Source organism: Watersipora subatra, chromosome 5, assembly GCF_963576615.1.
Source record: "Watersipora subatra chromosome 5, tzWatSuba1.1, whole genome shotgun sequence".
NCBI classification, from domain to species: Eukaryota; Metazoa; Bryozoa; class Gymnolaemata; order Cheilostomatida; family Watersiporidae; genus Watersipora; species Watersipora subatra.
Window position 1 is genome coordinate 62102977 of NC_088712.1, and position 25593 is coordinate 62128569.

Genomic DNA, 25593 nt, shown 5'->3' on the forward strand with positions numbered 1-25593 from the left:
GTCATCTTACTAAACACGAGAAGCCACTACAATTGCTAGTATAGCAAGGAAACAGTGAATAATGCTTGAGTAATCGAGGAAGCACAGGCTAAGTGAACCTGATCAAATTAGATTGAGCTGTTAGAGGTTGTGTAAAAACTAAGTTTTGCAAATTAAAGTGGTGGGTGCTTTGGGCTGTTTTCAGGAGGTGAAACTGTTAGTGAGTGAAAAGAAAACTACAAATAGATGTATGAAATGGTGACAAAAATGGTCCAAATAAAAGAAGGTATTGTTGTATTATTCGATGTGCTAAACGTTTTAGTATGTTGCTTACCATTTCATTAATTTTTGCAACTGTATCATTCAAATAAGACGTATCAGTACTTGTTCAAAATAATTAATTATCTAATAGCCATGCCAACTATTGTATTACTAAAAAAGTCATACAATGTAAAGAATTATGGCTTGCTTAGCTTGTTTATTAAGACTAATATTAAGAATTTAAAAGCTCATGCATTTAATTTCTCTCAAAGAGACGACGACTCCTTTAGTAATAATTTTTAAACTTATCTGCAAGCCTGCCATGACATTGTGAGCAATCTTTATGTTTTCCTGAAAAGAAATTAGCACTTTCCTTTTTTTCTGTTTTAATCAAGTTGAATAACAGGTTATTCTTGCGCAACAGAACCCCAGCTGAAAAGGTGTCTGTCACATCGTTTAGCTCTGAAAATCTTTAGAGATTCACTTTTCTCCTTTTTTTGGTTTTTGGTTTAGCTGCGGTTTTTTGTGGTAAGAGCATATATACTTTAAAGCAGAATCATATTATATATGTATTCGAATGACATGGAACATTGGAGAAAAATTGTAAGAAGGTTAGATCCAGTTTGAAGGTTACATAATGTTCATTACAAAAGTTAAAGACTCATGAATATGACTCCTATCACTGTTGAATGATTGCCGTTACTATTAGACTATACACTGCTAAATATTTTTTTTATATTTGTAATTATCTGGTGAATAGGTACAGGGTATCATAAATTGGGCTTTGCTGGAGTAGTAATGCTAAACACATACATGTAGGTCGGACAGTTTGCTACTTTTATTCATCAGAAGAAAGTAACCCTTCTCTGTCGAACAAGAAGACTGAAAGACTTGCCCGAGTTATCTCAATAGATCTACAACAAATATTGATTTGTGGTAAGAAAATAGATTTAACTCAAATATAATAAAAATACCTTGAAATATGAGCTCAACAAATTATGGGACTTGAGTTCGTGTGTCAATTCACTTGGAACTCAAATCAATGTTTCCTATATAAAATAATTAAATACAAATTAATCTTTTTCCACTTTCTTAAAACAACTAAAAGATGGTGTTACAAAAGAAAACTTGTTTCTAACTAGCCTATTTCAATAACTAGGCACACAGAACAATAACTATCTATCTGGTGGTTATGATCTGCAATAAAATGGAACATAATTATCTACAGGATTACGTGGAGCTTCTCCTTTCAAGACAGATGGTAGCGGCTAACAAAAGTGTGCGCTGAGAAAAGAAGGAGAGCAAAATTAAATTAAATTTCAACCAAATGAGCTTAAGGTACTATAAACACAGTTGAAAATTTTTTAATCTTATGCTGTACTATACTTAACTTTAATTTCGTTTTCAATTTCATGATTTACTTTTTTTGGTTTGGCTCAGACCATAGACCTATCAAGTATACTAGACTGGGCAATCTAATGCATCACAGCTCAGCATTCTGTTCCACTTAAATTGTCACATTCTTTGCTCCGCAACGTCATTGCTTTGTTCGCTTAGCCTAGTCTAGGCCATCATTTTGAGTAGGAAGCCATGGATGAGTGGAGCAAATACCCACACTGGAAAATATTCAAAGGTAAATTTTGCTCCAAATGTTTTCAAGTGTGGTGGTGAGAGGTATCTAGATATATAGACCAAAAAATCTTGTGGATTTTTTTCGAGATATGCATACGAATAATGTTTTTTTCCAGAATATTTTTTTAAAGTTCATTGCTGGCACTACAATTTGAAAAGTTGTTTCACACAAAGAAGTGCCAAGCGCGTAGTAGACAAAGTGTTGCCCATTTCATTAAGTTTTTCATCACCATGGCAGGTGGACATAGGCTAGTAAATGAGTAAGGTGATGGCTGTGCTATATTTAAAAGTGTAGCTAAACCCAACCAGAAAAATTTTTACTTTATGATGGTCCCATAAGAATGCAATCACTTACTGATTATTTTGCAGCACAAGAGGAATAGAAATTTTTGCTGTGCATTTGGGTGTTCTAATACTCCAGCAAAAGACAGTAAACTCAGTTTTCACACCTTTCCATCAGAAGAAAAACACCAAGACAGAAGTAACAAGTGGTTAGAAGCCGTGAAAAATAAGGAATGAATGCTTTCCAAATACTCTGTGCTCTGCAGTGATCATTTCACAACAGACTCCTATCGTAGACCTCATGGTATTAAGATGGCTGCCATACTAAAGTCTGCTGCTGTACCAAGAACATTTGATTCTCTGCCAAAATACTTACAACCTACTCAACCAAAGCATAGACGACTGCTATGCCAACTAACACCATCTACATAATCTATGCCAGACCGAGATCAGCCAGTCATGAAACCTTCCCTTTGCTCTGAAGAGCCAACAGCCACTAAGCAATCTGAAGAGGTCATTTCCGATCCTCTACATAAGCGCGCACGAGGTAGACCAAAAATCGCACCAAGATATGTATTCCGAATCTTTTAAAAAAAGTCAACAAGCTTTTCCACAAGCTTCAAAGGTTTCAAAACATCACACGTATTCAGAATAAATTGCTTGCATTCCTGCAAAAAGAAAATAAAATCCAAAGCGCTAAGCTTGAATCAAGAGATGGTTGCCTGCAAGAGCTAGTAGAAAATAAAGCCATAAGCTAAAATACAAAAACCAAAATTGTCTAGAGTCCAAAAAATCAAAGAATTTGCTATCATCATGTAGCCTACTGTTATATTCCAAAAGCATACGCCTATCTCAAAATTTATTCAAACTTTTTAATGCACAAACTCTAAGACTCTGGCTCGAGTCTGTAGAATGTGATCCTTAAAACTTAAAACTCAACTGCAATGACTGCACCAGCTTTATATCCTCTTGTCCAGATTTACGCATTAGGAATGATGTGACACTAATCAGTGTAAAGGATAGAGGTGGTTTGTTTACACCTCATCCTGCCATCACAAATATATGTTTAGGCTCAGAACAGATCATACGGCAGTGTGTCGATTTACAAGGAATCACTGCAGACATACACAAGCTGGTGGTCACTAAGACTTTTTTATTGGTTTTACAAAGCAATTTGTATCAGGAATTTTCATGCTCAATCCACAGCCCAGGGTTAATTAAAACTATCACCTCCAGATATGTCAGGAAATGTTAGAATTCACCAAGAGGCTACAAAGGTAGCAGTTAACAAGAGTAATCTCAGATCAAGACTCAGCCGACTGGCTGTCTTTAGTCATGTCTAACCCTGCACAATATGTCTAGAAAAGTGTAATGTATGTCGCTTGTTTTCTACAATTTTTCCGATGCTGTTTGCATAACACCCAAGAAGTATCATTTATATTCATGGCAGCCTGCGATCAGTGTACCATTCACCAGTATGCATTTGAAATCAGTTGTACACCTAGCTGCCTGAGATGTTAGCCCATAGCATAGGGCAACATTGATAATTTTGCAATACATTTGGAATAGATCAATATACATTTTTACTCCCACTTTACTAATGAAATATTCAACTTTATGTTTACAAATTTTCACGGTAGAAAGTGCATAGTGTATAAGCTTTGTATCTAACATTTGAAATAAATATCTTGTGTACTTTAGTAGTTATGTCAAATTACATGTAGGACAGAAATCTCTCTTCATTCCTTCAATGTAAACAATGATGACTCAAAAGCCTGACTAGGTGAAAGTGAACAAAGCAATGACGTTGCGTCACAAAGAGTGTGGCTATTTATGTAGGACACCGTGACTTTGCATTGCCCAGTCTAGTATATTTAATAGGTCTATGGCTCAGACTGATCTGTTGAGACAGACCAACAGTTGCTGTTTTATAAGCAGCCTTTCGCTCACTCTCTAGACAAGTCTATACTTTCCCAAATCTGTTAATGATAGCATTTAGAGGAGCATGGTTAGAACTTTGGAGAAAACCAAAAAAAGGCGAAAACAAAAGTAAGGTTATCCAGCTACCTAAGTGTTTTATTCAGGCCTTGCTGGACAGCTATACACACATAATGAAATGTACTTTGCCACCCAGCGGGCGCATCAGGAACCTTTTCATATCTTCGTATCTCAACGTTGTCTCATATATCAAGGTAAAAATCTCTTTGGAAATTTTCTTGGATTTTCTCAAGTTTCCTGTATGTTGAAACACTCTTATGTCAAATTATTACTGATTCTACAGATATAACTGACTAGTACTGATATTTATTTTTTGAAGCCGGCAAAGAGAGAAAAAACTATTAGACTAAAACTAAAGACGTTTCAAATCAATGACTTTAGTAGAGTGAGACGCAAAACTTTTTTAATTAAGAAATTGTAACAGCGCACACACTGGTTGTCAAGTACTCTCAAATAATAGCATTTATAAGCTAATTAAATACACCTCAATTTGGTGCAGGAGAAGAAATTATGTACAATATGCTGGCTTTTGATTTAGTGATACCCACTGATAGCCATCTGAAAATCTTTATACCTATAAACAAAAGTTTAGGCTAGTATCCTAACATTCCTACAAAATTATTCATAAGGGGTGGTTAACAGGTGCAGCTTTGCTGTGCCATTCCTGCAATATATGAAAAAAGGTATTAGGTATATGACAGTGCTGATAAAATTAATGCGGTGCGGTAGTTAGTTTGAGTCAACCACAAACTCATGTAATAAATAAATGAAGTGTCAGCCTGGTTTTTTAATTGAAATTCTAATAAGCAAACCTGGACAGTCTTTGTAGCTGTGAAAATCTTTTGTGAAGTAGAAAAACTTAGCTTTCGCAAAATAGTGTACCTTAAAAATAAAATGGTGCTCAATGTGATTCAAGTTAAAATCTCAGATAATTTTTTTATTTTATTTGTACTTGAAAAGTCAATTTCCTTTTTAAGGGCTAGTAACTTTCACCAAAGAAATGCATGCATAATAGTACTACATTAACTTACATAGCAATAGAAAAATAAACTTGGATTTTTTATATTAATACAATTTAATAAGCTGATTGTTTATATACACTCACCATAAAAGCTACTTACATCTTGTTTAAACAGAATAGTAATATTGATAATAACTCATTAACATCTGTTTTCCACCAGAAAATTATTAGGTTGCTGAGTTTCAAATATTGGTGGAAGTGTACTAAAAATTCCTATATATATCACAGGCTACACATCTGTCTTGGCTCAGGACAGCTTTTCAAATGAGATTAGGGCAAAGTAATAATATTAAACATTATGTTTAGTATCTGTCAGGTAGTCATGAAACTGATTTTTTGAATTGACTTGTTTTCAAATCCATTTCTTTGTTTTGCTCCAAACTCTTCTGATGTAAGGTTATAGCTTTATTGACATGAAAATGACTTGTTTGTTTAAGGAATGATATCCAAACAATTAAACCAACTTTGATTGTCAGATTACTGGTGTAAAGGAATCTGCCCTGAATCTTTACTGCTCCACAAGAAACAAACCACTTGAGTTCAATGGTGAGAATATATATATTCATCTACATAAAATATCTACATATGAAATATCTACATAAATACAACCAATTTAGTGTGTGTTCACAGGGAATTACTGTACATGCAAGAGACTGCCAGTCAATCTCTGATTTTTTGCTCATCTTCTCCTTATATTCTCTTTTGTCTGGTAAGCTCTGCCCCTTCTTCAAGCTAGGCCGGTCATGCGTACGTGACAAGGCTTCAGTAATGATGTTAATTGTACCAGCTTTAGCTGATTCGGTTTTAGCCTTATTAGCCAAGCCAACATTATCCTTGATAGCTGAGAATGTTTCAGACGGGCCCACTGTAGTCTTATTAGCCAAGCTGGCTATAGTCGAGCCAGTAGTACTTAGCCGACTGGCTAATTCCTGCTCGATTCACTGATAGCGCTTGCAGCTGGTTAATAGCATTTTAGCCGGCTGACTGCGCTAGTGTTTTTAGCTAGCTCTTTTGGCTGGCTTCTAGAGAAACAAATAAAGCCATAAACTTCAATTGTACATGAGATGTTGACATGTACTATAAGATACTCAGAAACTTTTGTATACTCTTGCCTATTATATAGGCACAGGTTCACCAAACTGTTACCAAGTGAGAACTGGGAACTCTTCTCGTGAGAGTATAAAAGAAAAGCCTATCATGTCGCAATTAGTTTTACAAACAAGGATCTACATGTATTAATGTTACAACCTGACTGTGCCATAAGTTACTTACTTTTAGAGCTTGACTCATATTCTCAAGCACATTTCATAGTTTTTCGTAATGAAAAACCTGTTTACGAAACTGCCAGGGCTGGCCTAAGTGGTCCACATACCGGATTATAATGCCTGAAGAAACATTGGTTTATTCTGTGTACACTTTTGCACAGTGATTGTTGACGCTCTATTACTTATTCTGAATGGCGTTGCCTCAGTTATGTAAGCACCTCTCCTTCTCTTACTTACAATTCCATATCAGCTCTGAGATAGAAGGGATTGAAATCTTTACAAATAGTTCAATAGTTTGATATAGCTTCTATTTAAAGTGCTATTATTGACATCCATATTTGAAATTTAAATCATCATTATTCGTACCGTCAGAGCTAAACTCTTTGACACTTCAACTACTTCTGATATAAAAATGAACTTACACAACACTTTAGTTGATTTTATCCACAATTATATATATTTTTCCATTTTTTGTGATTATTTTTTACATGTATGTTTGAGCTGGTCTGACTGCCAAAATGTTTTAAGATTAAAATCGACAAAACTTGATCATTAAAATGCTCAGAATACAATTATGTGAAAAATGATATCATGAGTTGCATTTGCTGCTATAGTTGATATCGGCTATTGCGTTCAAGTTGCTGCGTTATGCATCTTTAATCTGTCGATCCCTTTGTGACTATAAACTTCATGATTGCATCTTTGCTCAATCTGAGCGTCTTAATTGCAATCAAGTTTTGTCGATTTTAATCTTAAAACACCCTGGCAGTCAGACCACCTCAAGCATCAAAAACAATGACAAATTATAAAAAATATCGCTACTTTCTGATCAAATCAACTAAAACTTTGCGTAAGGTTATCATAAGCACATATTATCTATTTTAATTTTTTCAAATCGAGCTCACATTGCACCGCACTACCAAATAAAAATAAAGCTAGAAATGTATATCTATTACACTCTATGCTAAAAACTTAGTGTACTACCTAGGATTATGTTAGTTTTACACTTTAGCAGCCTATGTACATGTACTTGCAATTGCACTTTTGCAGCTGTCCAATCTGAGCTATGAGGGAAAATCAGCTGTGACCAGAGCCGCTGCTGCCGAGCACCAAACTCCAACCTGGCCATGTTAGTCTCAGCAAAGGCTCTATCAGCTCCTCAAATGGGGAGAGTCCTGATGAGTTAGCTAGTCTGCATTGTCATCCCCTTCCATTGCCGACTCTTTTTGAGCAGCTGCCAAGCCCTCTCTTTTTGGTGTCCATACAAAGCCTCATCTGCCGGCGGAACGCCTAGAAGGTGAATCAGTCGATCTGTCTGTCGGCTGTCTGGTTCCCCTTTTGGAGTTAGATACCTGCTCCTCTGGTGGCAGCATGATCTTGGCTGCTCTCTTTCTAGGTAGGGAGTCGTGAGCTCCCGGTCGTAATGGGCTCGACAGAGCTGTGGTGCTGTGAAACTGGCGTAAGGTTCTCGACCGGCGTTCCTTTGTCTTCCGGGTAGTATCAGACCAGACCGCCGGTTCTCTTAGGGAAAATGCAGTCGGCCATGGTCAATGTTGGCTGGCAGAGCAGCATTGCCAGGTCAACCGAACACCTTCTTGTACACAGAAAGAATTGTCAGCAGCCCCGGTAGACCAAGCATACTGCGCTGCCGCACTCGGTAACTCGGTGGGCCCTTCGATGAGCCATCAGCTTCAGAATCGATTTATTCTCTTCAAGTCTCCGGCATTGGCCCCACACGATCCACGACCACTTCCTACCAGGGGCAACTGGCACAAAGCCTATGCCTACCGCCGGCTGTTTTGGTGCTACCGTAGTTCAATGCCTGGCAGACCTCACAGCTCTTGATCAGTCTTTTCACCGTGCCAACCATTCCTGGCCAATACCAGGTCAGATGCTGCCTGCTGATCATCCTACCCACCCGAGAGTGAGCAAGGGCATGAGTCTGCCAGACGACTGTATTCTTGATGGTTTGGTGGGCACACTGTGCATCATCATGGCTGTCTATGAGAGAGGTATGGGCCTCCAGTACCCCGCTGGATCATAGCCTGAGGAACGGATCATTTTTACGAGGCTTCCAGAGATTTTGCTCGCCAAGCTTCAGCTGAGTTGCTCCTAAGTCAGCTTTTCAGCCCACTCGTCAGCCTGATATATGGTGGCCACCGGTCCCTTGCTAGTGGCTTGCATCTGCATCAGCTTTTTTTGGTGGTTTTTCAAGTTTTCACCTATGCTGTGCCACAGAGTTCCAAGGTGGCTTCTTTTAGTCCTGGGCCAGCTTTTCCGACTGCCGTAGCCACAAACGGGCCCATTTAACCGACCGTTTCAGGCATAGTAAAGGGTTTCCCTCGAGTCTTTCTGAAAGACGCTGGCTTTCCATTGCAAGTTCTCTGTGAGTCGGTTCTCCCTGTTTTAGCTCAATGAGCTAGCTTTGCCAGCAGTCTTCACAGGTCTGTCGGCTGAACCCATCTCCGTTCCAATGATGAAGACCGGCTCAGTGCTCCAGTGTGAACTGGAGTTCGACGAGGATCTCCAACTACCTGGTTACGTAGTTGGAAGACTTCTTCCGGCACCACAACTATTGCAGAGAGGCGTATTTCGTATGCAGGAGGAACTGCATGTCGTATAGGTACGACCAGACATGTATCACGGCCTTTACCACGGCAGCAGCTCTCTTCTAGTCAGTGTCAGTGGTTAGTGACAGAGGTCAGTGTTTCACTAAAGAAGGCTATTACCTTCTTAGCCCCTTCCTGCACCTAGGATAGTACCGCTGCCACTTCGTAGCTGCTGGCATCCAAATCAATGATGTACGGCCGTCTCTGGTTCGGGTACCCCAATACAGGGGGCAAGGAAAGGTGCTCCTTCAGTTTGTCTTTCAGTTAGCCCCTCATCCACTTTTCCCTTTTGCTCATGAGCTAGTTCAAGGCCCGGACTATAGTGGTAAAGCCAAGAATGTATTGCCTGTAATTCCCTACAACTCTGAAGAAACCCTGTAGATTTTGGAGTCCCTTAGGTGCAGGCCATTGATGAACCTCCTAGGTTTTTTCCAGGTCAGTAGCTACCCCTTTTGCACTCACTACATGACCTAGATACTAGACCCGCGGCTTGAAGAGCTCACACTTGGATGGCTATATCTTCAGGCCAGCTCCCTTCAGCTGCTGGAACAACTTATCTAGCTGATGCAAGTGGGTGGCAATGTGAAGAGCGTGGACTATAATGTCATCCAGATAGAGCAGCAACATCTTTCAATGCAAGTCATGTAACTCTCACTTCAGCAACTTCTAGAAAGGAGCTGGCGCCGAGGTGAGCCTAAAGGCAAGACTTTCCGCTTCCAGAAACTAAACGGGTAGCGAATGCTGACTTCTCCTGTGCACCCACTAACCAGGTTCAGTGTGCTACATACCTGCTGCTAGACAATGCATCAAGGCTGTCTTAAATTCGGAAAAGGGAATAGACGTCCTACTCGGTGATTGCGCTCAGCTGCCGTTAGTCAATACAGAACCGCCACATTATACCCTTTTTCCGGATGAGTGCCATTGAGGAGCTCCACGCTCCAGCAACCGACTTGATGAGTATTTTGCCCAGTAGCTCTCGGACTTGATGTGCAGCCTTTGCTTTTTTATCAGGACTCAGTCAGTGTAGTGGCTGGTGGATAAGACGGGTTTCTTCCTTTAGCAAAATGGAATATTCCACCATGGAAGTCTGGCCCACATCCTAGTCCCCGCTACTGAACAGGCTTTTGTAGCACGTCAGCAGCTGTGCCAGTCACTCAACCTGTTCTGGCTTTGTGCAGTTGCATTAGGTGGCCACACAGAGGTTTGTCAAGTGGATTTGCACCCCTTCCTTTGGCATAACTGCACCCGGGAGCGCAGCTCCTGAGTCGGAGAAAGTTGGTTCGTCATTGACCTACCAATCCTATATCCCCGTGTATGTGCCTACCACACTGCTGGCTCAAAGGTGGATGGGCAGATTCCTAAGATTGAGGTACTGCACCATGACGCTTCCTTTTGGCCTAAGCCATTTTAAGCTCATAGCCAGCGGTGGCTAGTCTGAACATTCGTCAATTACATGTACTCGCTCTCAACAGGCCGTAATTTTTGGTCATTACTCTGCATAAAACAGCCATCTCGGTTCTGGCTGCACCACCAGGTCACGTACCACCTAGACTTCACTGAGCAGCAACCGGCTCACACTTTTCATGGCACAAATTCTATTTATATCCAACTTCAAAAAATCATCTTTAATAAAAATTACATGATATGACATATAGGAATTTATCTATCAAATAGTAAAATACTTGTAATCCTAGTCAAAATAAGATGGATCAAACACAAAGTCCCACTGTTCATCTTTCAATTTGTCATTGCTGAGATCTTTTTGCAACAACATGCTTTGTTAATTTAATGTTTTTTTCATACTACCTGCCCACAAGCCAACACTTCGGTAATCTATTTGACACCTCTATTATTGTCCATTCATCCTTTTTTTGTACATGATTCACGATTTTTGACAAAATCTTTCTTGCAGCATGGCTTTTCTGTTAAAAATTTACATATTATCAAGTGTCAGTTTCATCCTATTGGCATGGCCAGCCAATATGCTGGGGAAGTACTGTCTTTCATGCATTGTGTTCATCACTAGAACTTTCGCCTCTTGCTCTTTTGGTAATATTTGGAGTTTAATATAATGGAATTTTTGAATGCTATTTCATAAGCTACGCATTGCACTCTTTTGATGCTAACTGAACTATTAGCAATCAAACAATTGTAGCCAGAGAAGAGGGTCGATTTAAGCGTAGAGACATGTCAGAACCAGGATATTTTAAACCAAACTTTAGACTTCGACTTATGCGCTGATTCACCTTCTATGCCAGAATTTCCCATATGTGTCTCTACATGTATGTCTACAGACCCTCAGCCATGCGATATGATCCTATTCATATTGTGGACCTCTGCCATTTGACACTAATTCGCTTCGGTGTTGGCATCGTAAAGCGAAAATGTTGTATAGAAGGATATAAAAACCCACAATAATGATCCATCTGGCAAACACCCATTGGGAAAAAGCATCAAAATTTTAATACTTGATGTAAATTTTAATAATTAGAAACACAATAGTATAGTAACTTTAGTAACTATAATTGCCTACCATAAATTTATTGTGTTTTGTGTATTTGGTAGCTATAATCTGCTTATGATATGGTTACGTTTTTTGCTTCGTCCTTTAACGTTGCTTTTAATCTTAGGACCCATGGCTAATGGAATAAAGTTGTATATGTAGTTATGTAGTTATATCTGTATAATAGATAGGTGTTTATAGTAAATATTATATTGAACGCCAAAATGCACAATATATTTTAATTTTCACAAACTTTTCACTAGTTTTTTTTCACTCAACGGTATTAAGCATTTACGAAACACGAAGAATGCTGAACCGAGAAAGAGCATCATATCTCTTTTAGGCATTGTGGAAAGGATTTTGATGAATAGCATATCAGTATTTTTGCTACTCCGATGTATTCAGCACACTAACCGACAAATTTGAATTTCGAGAGACATTTTTTGTTGATCTCATGTGGCGACAAATTACCGTAACGACGGCACAAAAAACATTAGATTCCATATCGTAAAACGTAAAAACAGTAAAGCAAAGACGTCATAACCCAGGATGCATTGTATAATCTAAAATCATAAAGAACATCAATTTTGCGAGAGCTCTCCATAACTGTGAGCACGCTAGACTAAGCCAACATGGTAGCAAAATTAGCGTAAAGATTCAGCTAATAATCTGGTCATTGTTGTTTAGTTTACATGTGGCTCATATTATCTTGTAGATGATGACCTGCAAGAGTCTGTGTTGTAAATATACAGGATTTAGGTCTTTAATAAGTAAAAATAAATAATTGATTGTATCAACTAAACATAACTTATACCCATATCATGTCTAAAACTCAACACAAGGGTAAAGGTAGCTAGACCATACAATTGGGTAAATACTAAATACCAGAGCTGTAGTCTTTAAACTAAACAACATGAATGCTAATATGTATCTTAAGCTACCAATAATAAACATATTTTAGTAGGCCTATTTATTCGTAAAATTTATATAAACCATTTTGTATATGTAAGCTATAAAGTATGACTTTAGATTACCAAATGATAAAACTGTGAGTATGCTAGACTAAAGAAACATGGTGGCAAAATTAACACATGGGTTAACAATGTGGAAGATTCAAAATGCAAAAACTTTATGATGTGTAGCAATTATGTGATTCAATTATCAATCTTTCACTACAGGGCAGCACCACTCAACTTGTGTGCTCAAACTTTCTGCCTCTTAGGCTTCTTTTAGATGGTAAAATGTGACATTTATCTTATCTGCCTGTGTGCCAGAACTGTTGCAGCTTGGTGACAGTGCACATTCAAATTACTCTACTGCGGTTTGATTTCTACTTAGTGATGCGATAGTTTTGAAAGCCTGACAATGGTTAAATCTCATTCAAACTCTTTTACAGAAAAGACAGTATAATATAGAAGCTGCTATCTTACTCTTTACATCTGCTGCATTTTACTCCGCCAATCAAGAATAAAAATATATCACTAATACTCTCCTGAACAGCTGACAAAAGTATGTTTTCAACTATTAATATAATTTGTTTTTCTAGGTGCTCGTTAGAAACCAAAACTATTATAGTTTTGCTACTATGAAAGATTGTATTAATTTGTCAATTTTATATCTTGAGTTGGCTTTACTATGTACTTGTATCTTCTTTTAGTATTGTAGTTTCACGGTGTTTAGGGTGGGGCTCTCTGTGGCATTACCTATCAGCGAATAAATAGAATACACTACATCACTTATAACATCAGTTGCAAGCTTTCACTGCATTTTATTATTGCCGAGAAAAATGTAACCAGTAAATACTACCATAGGCGTAAAAATGACAACCTGAAAAAAAGATGTATCGAAGGTTGCCAAGCTGCAACTCAATATTTGAGCTCACAAAAACTTTAATCATTTTATATATAAATTCACAAGTAAAAGATTGGCAATACTTTGTCTGTTTATTAGTACTGCTCAAAGTAACTGCAGTAAAGGTGAGCCTTGCATCATGACGTAACGTTTAAACTTGAATTTGCAAATGCAAGCAAAGCCTCTCGCAAGGCAACTACAAGGTGAAACTCTATGGAAAACATGTGTGTCTACATGTACATCCAAAGAATAGAAAAAAAACTACCCTTTGAGTGAACTAATGTCAATATGGGTAACAGAGAAAAAACGCTTAGCTAAAAGTCATGGCCAATTTGTTTTGCGCAACTACAGTCTTCAGGTAAGGCCTGCCACCTGTGACCTAAACGGTATGGTAGCTTGAAGCACATATGTATTAAATTTTAGGTAAAGCCTCTGTTCTCTTACATATACATATACTAGCTGTGCTACCCGGCATTGCCCGGGTATTAAAAATCGGCTTATAAACAATGAGAGGTAATAAGAGTTGCCTGCCACTTGCTATTAGCCTGGTACATTGCAAATGCATAATTTGAGTAAGAATACTAATAAGAGCTACCCGCTTCTCGTGGCGTTAAGCAATCACCCTGCATCATGACCTAAATCGGTAAAGTATTTGCTCCCATACGGTGACATATATCACCTAGCGAATCTATCAAGCTTGTGTAGCTAACTTAATCGGCATCGGACTGGCGATTGGGAAGTTCTGAGATCAAATCTTTTTTATTACGAATTCTTTAACCATTGATTGCAATAGCTATAGCTGGAAAAATACACAGACAGACCAACATTGACAAATATATATATACAATGTAGATATAAATTAATTAAAACGTAGATAGAGTACTTATCTTGGTTAGCTACCGGTAGTTTTGTGCTTTGGCAGTAATTGGGATGGAGGTCTCATCTACAAATATAACTACAACTAACTACATGCGTATGTTTTTAAACATTTTTTTTGAAAAATCTTCTACTAAATAGTTTTGTACATGTACCTGTATATGTCACGATACTCATTCTCCAAATGACATTTTGCCTTTACCAAGGCCTGTTATTGATTGACATGAAATACAATGGCATTATAATAAAAAACGGTGGGATAAACCAATTTTTTAAATTGCTAGGTAATAATGCCTAATAAATATTTATAGGCATGTCTGCAGTTGGTAACCAGTTTGTTTTTGTCATTACGTGTAGTCAGTTTAGTATGCTAAACTATATACATTTCTCCCATATGCATACGTTGCAGAAATTGGATGCTGTACTTTTATTTGATGTCAAATGACTATCTTTATTGCAAAATCACTAACTGTACTTGCTAACCTCCAAACTGTCTTTTTTGTAGGCAGTTTAAGTGTCTACTTGCGGTTGTCAGGCCTGGATTTAAATGTTATTTGTGTTAATCCAATATAGGTTGTTGACTGAGAACCATGGGTTTTTGGTTGTAATGGTTGCCTAGTATACGATGTTTGGTTAAACATTTACCGTCTAGTGGACATTGCCTGAGTTGCTTGAAGTTTCATTGCTAAATATTTGTGTTAGTTTCGTCTTTTTTTAGCTGTTGTTTGTCATGGATGTTGATGGTTGCTTTGATGTTACACGTGCAAATGTAACTCAATTTTATGGTGCTTTTGTACGAGACTCCCAACCGCGACTAGATTAGTAATTTTTTTGAGAATGTAAACTGATAAAAGGTTGTTTACAACAAACATTGGTGCAGCAGTTGAACAATACGATATTAGTTTACCCGCAAGTATAAACCTTAATATTTTATATAATTATATATACATATATAAGCATTCATATAAATATAAAAACATATAAATATAAGCATTTATATAAATATATATAGATATATGTATAAATTTTGCGCAAGTTACAGAGGAGCTTAGCATAAAAATAACTATTCTAAGCTCGTTAGGAACTTCTACACCTAAGCTGACAAACATGTTTTGGCAAACTAGCCAGATATTGTAGTGCTGGACAAAAAAAACAAGAGGGCCACTATAATAAATTTAATAGTACCCAATCACTACAGTCTAGCAAGCAAAAAATGGAAAAATATCTCCTTCTACGTGAGGAGATTAAAAATGGCGGGCATGTGAAAAAAAATGTAATTCCAGTAGTCATTGGAGCATTAGATACAATAACACCTGCACATCAAGTGTGGCTTGGCTAAATACCGACAATAATCAACACAAGCAAGTAGCAAAAGTTCGCTAATAGGAATGACTAAGATCTTGAGACAAGTGCTCAAACTCCGAAGCCGTTAGTGAGAGAGCTGGGCTTAAGTAGACATTATTACCCTTTTAGGTAAAGCAAGGTGAATAAACTTTTATATGTATACATATACTGCACTATGATCTCATGAGTTAACATTATAGTTGAATACCCAATTTTACTAGCAAATAAAGCAAACGCAAATACTATTGTTTACCACTGTACATTGTCACAATTTAGATATGATTTATGTTTCTGATAACAAATCTTTCTGTGAAAGCTTTTCACTAGCCTCTAATGATGCATAATATTGTCAGATAATATATCTTTTAAGATTGCTAACAGCAGTGTTAGTGCTGAACTCTGTTGATGTATTATTACCACATGTGCAACTCAAGGATTGACTCCACATGTACAAGGTTAAAATGGACTTACAGAAATAGGACAAGTGGTGTGTCTCTAACCTAAGTTTTAGTTAGAGAAGGAGCAACTGTTTTTGGTACCTTTATGGTAATAATAAGGCAGATCCCGAGGTTCCAAAAAAATAGCACAACATGCCAACTTAACTCGCATATTTCGAAAAACAAAATAGTATTTTTTTAATTTTGTGCTAAATGTATTGGCTGTTTTAGACTTTATTTCAACTTTCAAACTCATTTTTGTATCACAATTATTCCAACTAGTCATTAAAGCACAACAGCTTAATTATTTAGAGCCCCTTCATATCTCAAGGTCTTACCGAGGTTATATTTAGCAAACAAATAATTAAGCTGCCAAAGTGAGGCACATCAACCAAATAAATTTATTGTTGCTTATTGTATGACTAGTTTATTTTTACAGCTGCAAACCGATGCAAAAGACTTCACTGAGATTAGTTGTTTGACATGATATACAGGCCTTTATGGTTACTATTCTTGATCTTAAATATCAAATAAACTAGCAAAATAATGAGCCAGTTAGCATGGTTGTAACAGCAGATTAACTATGATGCGTTGCTTACCTGGCTTACCTGGGTCTGAAGGCTTAAAGCGACGTGACAATTTGTTCCTTCTATATTGCCCACTATAAAACCCTTGTCAGACGTCCTCTACAATGCCCACTATATAAACTATATATGTTCTCTACAATGTGCATTATATATCCTAAATATGTCCTCTATAATGTCCACTATCTAACTTTTATATGTCCTCTATAGTGCCTTCCATAATTTCTGCTTTCTAGTAATGGTCTCTGTAACAAAAGACAATAAAATGAGGAAGTTCTGACAGATTTGTGAGTTGGCAAAGTTTGTTAGTTTTTTGTGTGTTTCATTACCATAAATGTACTAACTCACAAGTTGCTGACCATGTATGGAGACCTCCACTTAAAACCCAACATTGCTAGGTTGCACCTGATTAAGAAAAAATGTGGCAAATGGCTTAAAAGTGTTCATCAGTGAGTGAAAGAAAAATAAGAGCATGAAAGCTTTTGCAGCCTTCATGGCAACAGTACCGAAGTTGCTAGTTGAATTCCATTCGACTGCTGTGACAATGGAACAACCCTATGATGACGAAAAACCTAGCTGGTACATCAAACCTTACAGATGGCAGGCATTGAGAAGTTTCTGAGGTTGGTGACTTTAACCAGATATGTCTGTGGCTGAACAAAGGTGACCTAACAGCTAATAGAGTTGCTAATCATGGCAACACAGAAGCAACAGCTCCAACTAAGCAGCTACAAACAAAGATTTAATGCATTAGAAACAGTCCTAAACACAGACTGTACAATGAGGAATTATATAAGGCAAACTGCAAGAACTGGTTGTAACCGGATTATATTCATGCTTCACCTAACATAATCAACCTAACCAAAACAGGCGATGAACATTAATTAAGCAGACTAGCTGTTCTTGAGTTAGATTATTAAATGAAGTTCTCTGCAAACTAAGTTTAGCCTAGCTATTGCTTGCATTCTTTGAGGGAGGGGAAGGAGAGGAAGAGAGAAAAGCTCATTTGCAACAAAAAAGTTTCCGGGCTAGTTTTTTAACGGTTTTTGGGATGGCTGCATAATTATCTGCATGCATCTTGAGATTAAATACCATTAAGCTTTTTTTGGAGATCTGGTTAAAAAATTACTAAAAAGCGCTAACATATTAGTTTTCAAGTTGATGAGTATAGTTACGCAAGGGATACCTAATATAGGCTGCAAAAGTGGGAGATTAAAATGTTACTAAATAGCACCCAAATTTTTAAGCATAAGTTTATTACACGTACAAATCTAATTTTACTTTCACACTGGTTTGTAAAAAACCTTCACAGATAAATTGACAGATACACATAAATGTCTGTGTGGTTTGAAAACAATACAATAAATAATACTTACATGAGAAGTAATTGAAATGTCAGAGTTTAAGTTTGGTAATACAAGTAGGTGTTAGTAGAGATGATTTAAATTCTATATATTGATATATACTTTAATACGATGAATAGAAATTGTATCAGACTATTGAACTATTCGGTGAAGACTTTAACTTCCTCCTCTTCAGTGCTGATAGTTCATGGTAAATGAGAGAATAAAAGAAGCTTACATGACTGCTGAATACCATTCATAAGAAGTACAAGAGTACCGAAAACATCGCAAAAAATACAAAAAACATATCGACAACATTGCATAAAGTGTCCATGAAATAAATTAAATCCAAGTTCTTTCCTCTATCAAAATCAGGTATGTGCACCACTAGCTTGCCATCATGGAATGGTCTTTAGCAGTTTGATAAACGAATTTATCAATACTAAACACTTTGAAATGTGTTTGAGAACAAGAGATTAGTTTTAGAAGTTAGCACTCTATGACACAATCTTGTTGAAACATCACTACGTCTTTGCTTGTGAAACTTATGGTTATAATGGTAGGCATTTCATTTGGTCTCTTACTAGAACAGCTGCAATCACTACATGGTGAAAGTTGGTAAACTTTTACTTGTAAATAAGACCAGAGTGAAAAAGTCTCGGAGTATCTTTTACTTCAAGTTTCAACAGCTCAAGTATAATAAAATTTATTTCTTTATTCCTTTTCTTAGCAATCTAAGCGATTAGTTAGCCTTATAAAAATCAATTACTTAAATGTAGCTTATTGGGAAAATAATCGTTGTTTGAAGAGAACATAATGTTGAAAAGGAAACTTTTATAGTACAATAATGTATGGCCAAATGCCTATGTTATGCTATTGAAAGTATGCAGCTTAAAGCGAGAGTGAACTTGTGGGAGGTAGATCACAGATGCCTGTTTTCTGAACTTGCAAACAAAAGATTGCAGACGCTTACAAGTACAGTGCAAAAAACTTTTTTTTGATGTAAAGTAATTCATCATGTGAGACCTTCTAGTAACTGGCTGACTGATGTAACAGAGCCAGGAAAAAAGAAGGAACACTCTGTGCAAATATTGAAAAGCCATGTCAGTATAGATTTCCAACAACCTCTCACTAGTAATAGAGGCCAGAGTGACATTGAAAAAAGTATTTAAGTGATTTATACGATTTAAATGTTTTTACTCACAAATTAAACTAATATAATCTCATTACTAACTTTTTGCCATAAAAATTAGTTTTACGTCAACTTGTGTTGAGAGTGTTTATAATGAGAATGAATCCTCAACAAACCTTTCAAACAAAACTCAGCTAATAGTCAATTTTGATGCAAATTGGTTTTCAGCTATTTAGTTTTGACTAATACAGTACTTAGTATGTGTTTCTGTTAATGGCAACTTCTATTATTAGCATTATTTCTTCTTCTTAGATATTTGCTGTAGACTTAGCATGTCCGCGTAAAATTTTATATGTATCCGTACATATTTATTTTAAAAACTTGAAAAACTGTTTCTCTTTTTGATTAACATTCTACACTTTTGAAAAAGGATCGATTATACCATCCGAGTAGTAAAAAACTGAACTAACAAAATGTTGGTAATTTGACAAGTCTGTGAAACCAGGATGGTTTATTTTAAAAACCTGTAATCTTATCAGCTTATCATCACTTTAGCCACAATGGCCCGTTGGGGGTCCAGCAGGTCGCTGTACGCAACTCAAACTAGCTACTTCACCTAAATGCCATAATCTTGGAGGGTGGTTTGTGCGACCCTCCTCAAAGTACTCAGTTTGGACTGAGCCTTCTGAGAAAAAAGCCGAACTGAGCCCTTAGCATGGCAAAGACGACTTTTACTTGGCTGCCCTGTTTGCAGTTCTTCATCTTCTTTTTTACCGCTTCTCTGAAATGCAGCAGCCTGCCTGCCTCTGTTCAGTTACTAGCCTCGACTGCTTCTTTTGTTTCTTAACTCAGAGACATCTTTTGGCATCCTCTACATTCTGTATGTCTGATGAGCTAGCATACTGATGTGACTTAAACTAATGGACTATGGCCTAGGCTCTAGTACCCTCATCAACCTTTCTAGCACTTCGGCCAGACAATCCATGTCTCGGTGCTTGCTTCCAATACGCAAAGAGCCTCGTGAAGCTTCAAAAGCGGTCTGGAACTTTTAATGAAGTGGCAGGTCTTTTTAATGTTGGCTCGGTAGCAGGTTGGTTTTTATGTGCAGGTCCGGCAAAAGGTCAGTCTTTTATCTGCCAGCTCGGTAGTAGGTCTGTCTGTTATACGTATGCCAACTCAAAAGCAGGTCAGTTCTTTTTCTGTTGGCTTAGTGGCTAGCCTAGCTGTTCTTACTGGCCAATGGCTAGCTAAACAAATTTTTACTTTGGGTCAAGGGCCAGCACGGTCTCTCCTTGCCTAAACCCTGCGCGAGTCTGTCTGGGTAGCTAGTAGCTAAGAAAGGCCGAGCCGTCCTCTTATCCTTGGCATGCCCAGCCATTCGTGTGGTTTTCGATTGCCCTTGGGCCGGCTATTTTATATCATTACCAAAGCATCAATTTAAAAGAGCATAAAATGATAGCTATATGACCATCACTCTCTTTCCATAGAAGAAAACAATTAGTTTGGCCTCCAAACAAATTATGATGCAACGAAGAAAAAGCAAATGTTCAAAGCAGCCAGCTACGTAGGGCTTTGTCAAAATCCCATGAAATCTAAACAATATATATGCATGTAGCTGTCTTGCTTTAGTAAAAAGATTATAAATCAGTCTCAGTTTAGCCTATTATGACGTTATAATAAACATAATTTATCTAATAGTTATCACTAGAGATAACTAATTGTTGTATTTAATATAGAAGCAGGATGATACTGAATCCTAGTCAACAACACTGAATAAGCAATCCTTTACAGTTATTGTTAAAACACAACTATTAGCAGGTTACCAGATTGGTCAAGTTGACTGCCTTAGCCATACACCTTTTCTATTAAACACAGAGTACAGAGACACGGTTAAACACACATCAATAAAAATAGCGTTGAACGTTATTTTGTGGTTGAAATATTTTTTCGCAACAGGTGCTACCAAGGGCATGCACAATATCAAGTAAATATTATGCGCTTGAGTGGAATTTGAAAATATGTTTATTCTACATGTATGTTAACATTAGAATGAAAGATATAAGTACATTCGACTTATTGACTAGCAAACTCATCTGGTCTAAACCAGATCCCTAAACGATTTTTATAGCATTCTGTATGAAAGCAGATTTTTGAATAGATCAGCTATAAAGAGCACGCAAGTTGCTGGGGAAGCAACATGTCTAAGTTAAAATTTTGTCAACGGATCAGCTATAGCTGGTTAGTTGCAAGCACCTGTTGCGCTATACAATTTTTTAACAGCGGTTACGTGTTTGTGACTATGACTGTCTTACCATTGTACTATCAGAAACAGTACGGAGAAAGAACTATCTCAGCCACTATTGGAACTGTGCAAGCAGCTATGTGTCTTATGGGAGGTGAGCCAATTACATTCATTAGTATGTACTGAGAGTAAATAATCTAAAGTTGCTGTTATTGTAAAACATATTTCATGCGTTTTTGCTCAAATAATAGAATTTATTTAGGAAGCTGCTCAAGTGTTTCTTTTTTGTTTAAGGAGAGACGTAGATGTTTGCTCAATAGAAGACGGGCTTCCTAAAGTTATTTTTCCTGGGGATAATTTTGGTACAGCTATGTAAGTGTATTAATTGAAAAGGGTTTTCCTAATTGACTGGACTGGCTATAGACTTTAACATGAACAAAATTAAAAAAATGTTTCCTAGTTTCACAATATATTTTATATCATTAAAACAGTTTTAGAAATTACACTATTATCAGCAAACTCAAGCTATTCAAGTCAATCATGTTTAAAGTTAAATTTGAGTGCAAAAAGTTAAACGGAAGCTATCTGAGTTTTTGTTTAACACTGTCACAAAACTTTTTTGAGACCAGAACTCACATTAAATGATAGGGATTCATAAGCAGATGAACATGAAAATATTCGAGACATCAAAGCTATCAAAATGAGTAGTGAATGTTTTGATAAAAATTGATTATAATAACCATCTAGGAAAAAAACTGAGACAATAGCCCTACTTATTTTTAGGAGTTAGCAAAGAACCAATAAACAAATGTTTTCAGTTTTGTTAATCGAAATACCTCAAATTTAGTTGTTACTCTTCTAGTTGTTTATTTAATTGCTTCAATTTATGTCTGCACATTTTTTCAAATCTGTTCTATTTTGTTAGCATGTGCTGCTCATTATTTTAGCTGCCGCAGAGTTTTAATTGTTTCTTATTCGCTTCAGTCTGTGACATTTTTCAATTGAAACAGCTCTTTTTCTTAACTGTTATCATTCTCTTGCAGATTCATGTAACTCTTTGCCCTCTCCTCTCTGTTTCTCTCCTTTCTTTTTTCTGACTTTCAAACATTGTCGGTATTGCTCACTTGGTTTCTTATTGCTAACTCAATTTTTGTTTGCATTCTTCTGGTAATGTCTGTTTCTAGAAGTACGTGTGTAGTGTTGCTACTTTTTTAAGCAGGAGCTTAGCTAGCAATCATTATTAGGACAGTTGGGCAAGCGGACATGCACTTGTACCAAAACAGTCAATCTTTGAAACAAAAGGTCATCAGGGCACAAACTAAATGAAGCAAGAAGTGTCATCTATTGTTACCTTGACATTGATATCAAGGGAAACAAAGATAAATGGACGACCAAGTTAAGACAAAAATTATCGAACAAACATCTAATGCTGTCGGTGCCTGATTGATAAAGTTACAGTAAAACTTTTTCAGATTATCATTTTTGTATAAGAAATAAAACAACTGATTGCAGCAGGAAACAAACACTGTTTCAAATGTTCATAAACCTGACATATGACCAATAAAACCATGACAACATGACACAAGAATATATGTTTTGTTATTTGCCATACAAGCATAATGGATAGGAGTCAGAAAAGTAATCCATGACCAACAATGTTATAGACTATGCGGTCTGCTAAACAGAAGGTATATATAGTTCACTAATATTAATGCAGAATATAATCTCAAATACATACAGTAAATTGTAATTGAGAGCCCCATTTGAAAGAACTCTATACGGGTACAAGTCGTTTTTGGGTGTGCATACCTAAAATTTGTAAAACACTTTATGGAGGATTTTATTTGCTGGTGCAGCTCCTATATCAAGTGTATTTTGAAACAAAAACAGCCCTTAAATTTTGAGCTAAAAGCTAAAAATAAGGTATGGTGTATCGATTTTAATTAAAAATTAAAAATGTGAATCTAGCTGCTCTTGTTGAAGTGTGAATCAGCATAACACCAATTCTGATACCTTTGTACTTTAACACAAGTTTTCAGTTTGAGTCAAAGCTATAAAAATTGGTAACACCTATGCTAGCACACATATACTAGTACCACCCTTAGTAACACATATATTAGTACCACCTATATTAGTACCACCTATATTAGTACTAGTGGCTCAGCTTAAAAAGTATTTTCATTGCTACTTATATAAAGTATGATGATTAGCTGTTCAGAGTAATTGGGCCTACTTAGCCTGAATATTTCACAAACAGTTTTTTATCTGGTAGAGTCAGCTTGCAGCTACCACTGTTTATGGTATTGTTCAACAGTTCCTCTTAGCTTTCACTGTTTACCTTTTTTTACTACAAGTGATCAGCTGACAAACTATTGTAAAAACCTTCTTTTGGTTTGTGAGAGAAGATAACCATTTTATTGACAATTACGAAAATTTATCCCCTTTGAAGTGGTTGCACGCAAACTTGTCAAACCATACTCTATATATTTGTGTAGGCGGCATTACTTAGTAAGTGTGTCAACAAATATTTATATGTTTGTGTAGGCCGCATTACCTAGTGAGTTTGTCAAAAAATACATTGGTTGTTAACTACTTATGAAAATCCTACAACATGCATCGACTGACAGAAAAAATCTGTATTTCTAACAAGGTGAAATATTCTCTTAGAGCTTGCTATTGTGTAACCGCTGCTCCACATGATAATAACCAGTGCATTGAACTGTATCAAAAATTTTCAAAAACTGTTAGACAATCTTTCTGGGTTTACTCCAAAACACTGCTTGACACATTGGCTAAATACTTGCGATGCAAAGATTCATGATTGTCTGTGTTTGCGCACAAATATTGTTCTTTACGAAAACTTTAATGAAAGTTTTTTCAAAGCTTCTGAGATTGGACCAAAATGCTGAGGCAAAAAAACACTTTAATTGTTAACAAACATGACAAGAAACTTGTTAGCATCTGACTACGTTGAGCTCATCTGTCATGCTTTTCTTGAGAAAAAATTCTTCCGGTAATTTGTGTTCAGAGAACACCTTTCTGTAGAGAAAAAGCTGTTTTAGGAATAAAACAAAAGCCTTTTGTTAACAGCTCAGAAATTTGCTACACTACTGCAGAGTCCTAGCTGACCACTCGCTATCTAACCTCATGGCAAAAAGTGACCTAACAATTAGAGGTATCTTGAATATCTTCATCTGTGGCCAACAGAGTGTAGCTTATAAAAAACTGTTTTCCCCCAAACAGATATTGCAATTTTACTTCAGCTTAATCTTAAATAAGTAATCTTTGTGCAGAAAAGAAATTAAGTGGCTTGTTTAGAAACTTTTGAAAATTTTTTCTAGAACCTATGTAATGTATTAGGAATACTATAAAAGTTAACAATAAAATCAACCACTAACACTGCAAAAATGTTCTAGTCTTACAAGCAAACAACAGGAGTTTAGTATTTTATCTAGAATGCACCCGTCAACAAAATTAAAATGAAACAATGAGTAGACAACATCTTACTAGTATAGATTTGGTCATCATACTGTGGCATAAAAATATTCCTTTCTGTTGCAGTTTTTGAGGAATTGTCTGACCTTAAAACTACCTTTAACTGTTATATGATGATTCATGCTTTTTGATTAGTTTAGTGTGAAAATTGTTTTAATATGAGTACCTAGTAATACAAGTAATTGAAGTTTAAAAATAAGAGAATCGTGGAGACAACTCCTTTTGGTTATTGATTTAAACTTGTGGTAACCTTTATACTGTTCTTTATTATTGATTAACAGCGCTGCCAGGAATTTCAGTTAAGAAAAAGCTTAGAGAAAGATGGACTCAATGCATTGCTGGAGTGCTCACGGCAGGAGGTCTAATTGCTACAGCTTTCACTACCAGTGCATGGCAGGGCATGCTGCTGAGCGGAGTTTGTCATGGTAATCTCTAAACCTTGTTAAATGAAAGCTTATTGGTGTGTCAAGATTTATTGTAATTTGGCTTCTCTTAACTCGTTCACACCCGACTGGGGGGAGATGGTTAATGAGCCTAACCAGGTGGTGATAATGTTCTGTGCATATACACTGCCACTTGATTCCATAAACTCAATGAATTCGAAAAAGAAAGTTGGGTGAACATTATAAAACGGATTCATAATTTTATATCAATATTCTTTAAATTAACTGCTATGGTTTGTGCTAGTAATATTCTTACATACAAAAGGAATGCTTACTGGGAAGTTATTTATTTTTAG

At 36.6% G+C, this 25593-nt stretch overlaps 1 protein-coding gene across 2 annotated transcripts in view; it reads left to right on the plus strand.

The window, feature by feature from the left end:
* Positions 1–21303: 21303 nt before the first annotated feature.
* Positions 21304–25593, plus strand: part of LOC137397649 (uncharacterized) — a 31211-nt gene continuing 26921 nt past the window's right edge. For both annotated transcript variants that reach the window (XM_068083950.1, XM_068083951.1), the window contains exons 1-2: positions 21304–21513; positions 25136–25279. In XM_068083950.1, coding sequence (XP_067940051.1) covers positions 21315–21513; positions 25136–25279 — 343 coding nt within the window. In that variant the 5' untranslated portion in view covers positions 21304–21314. The remainder of the gene's footprint in view (positions 21514–25135; positions 25280–25593) is intronic.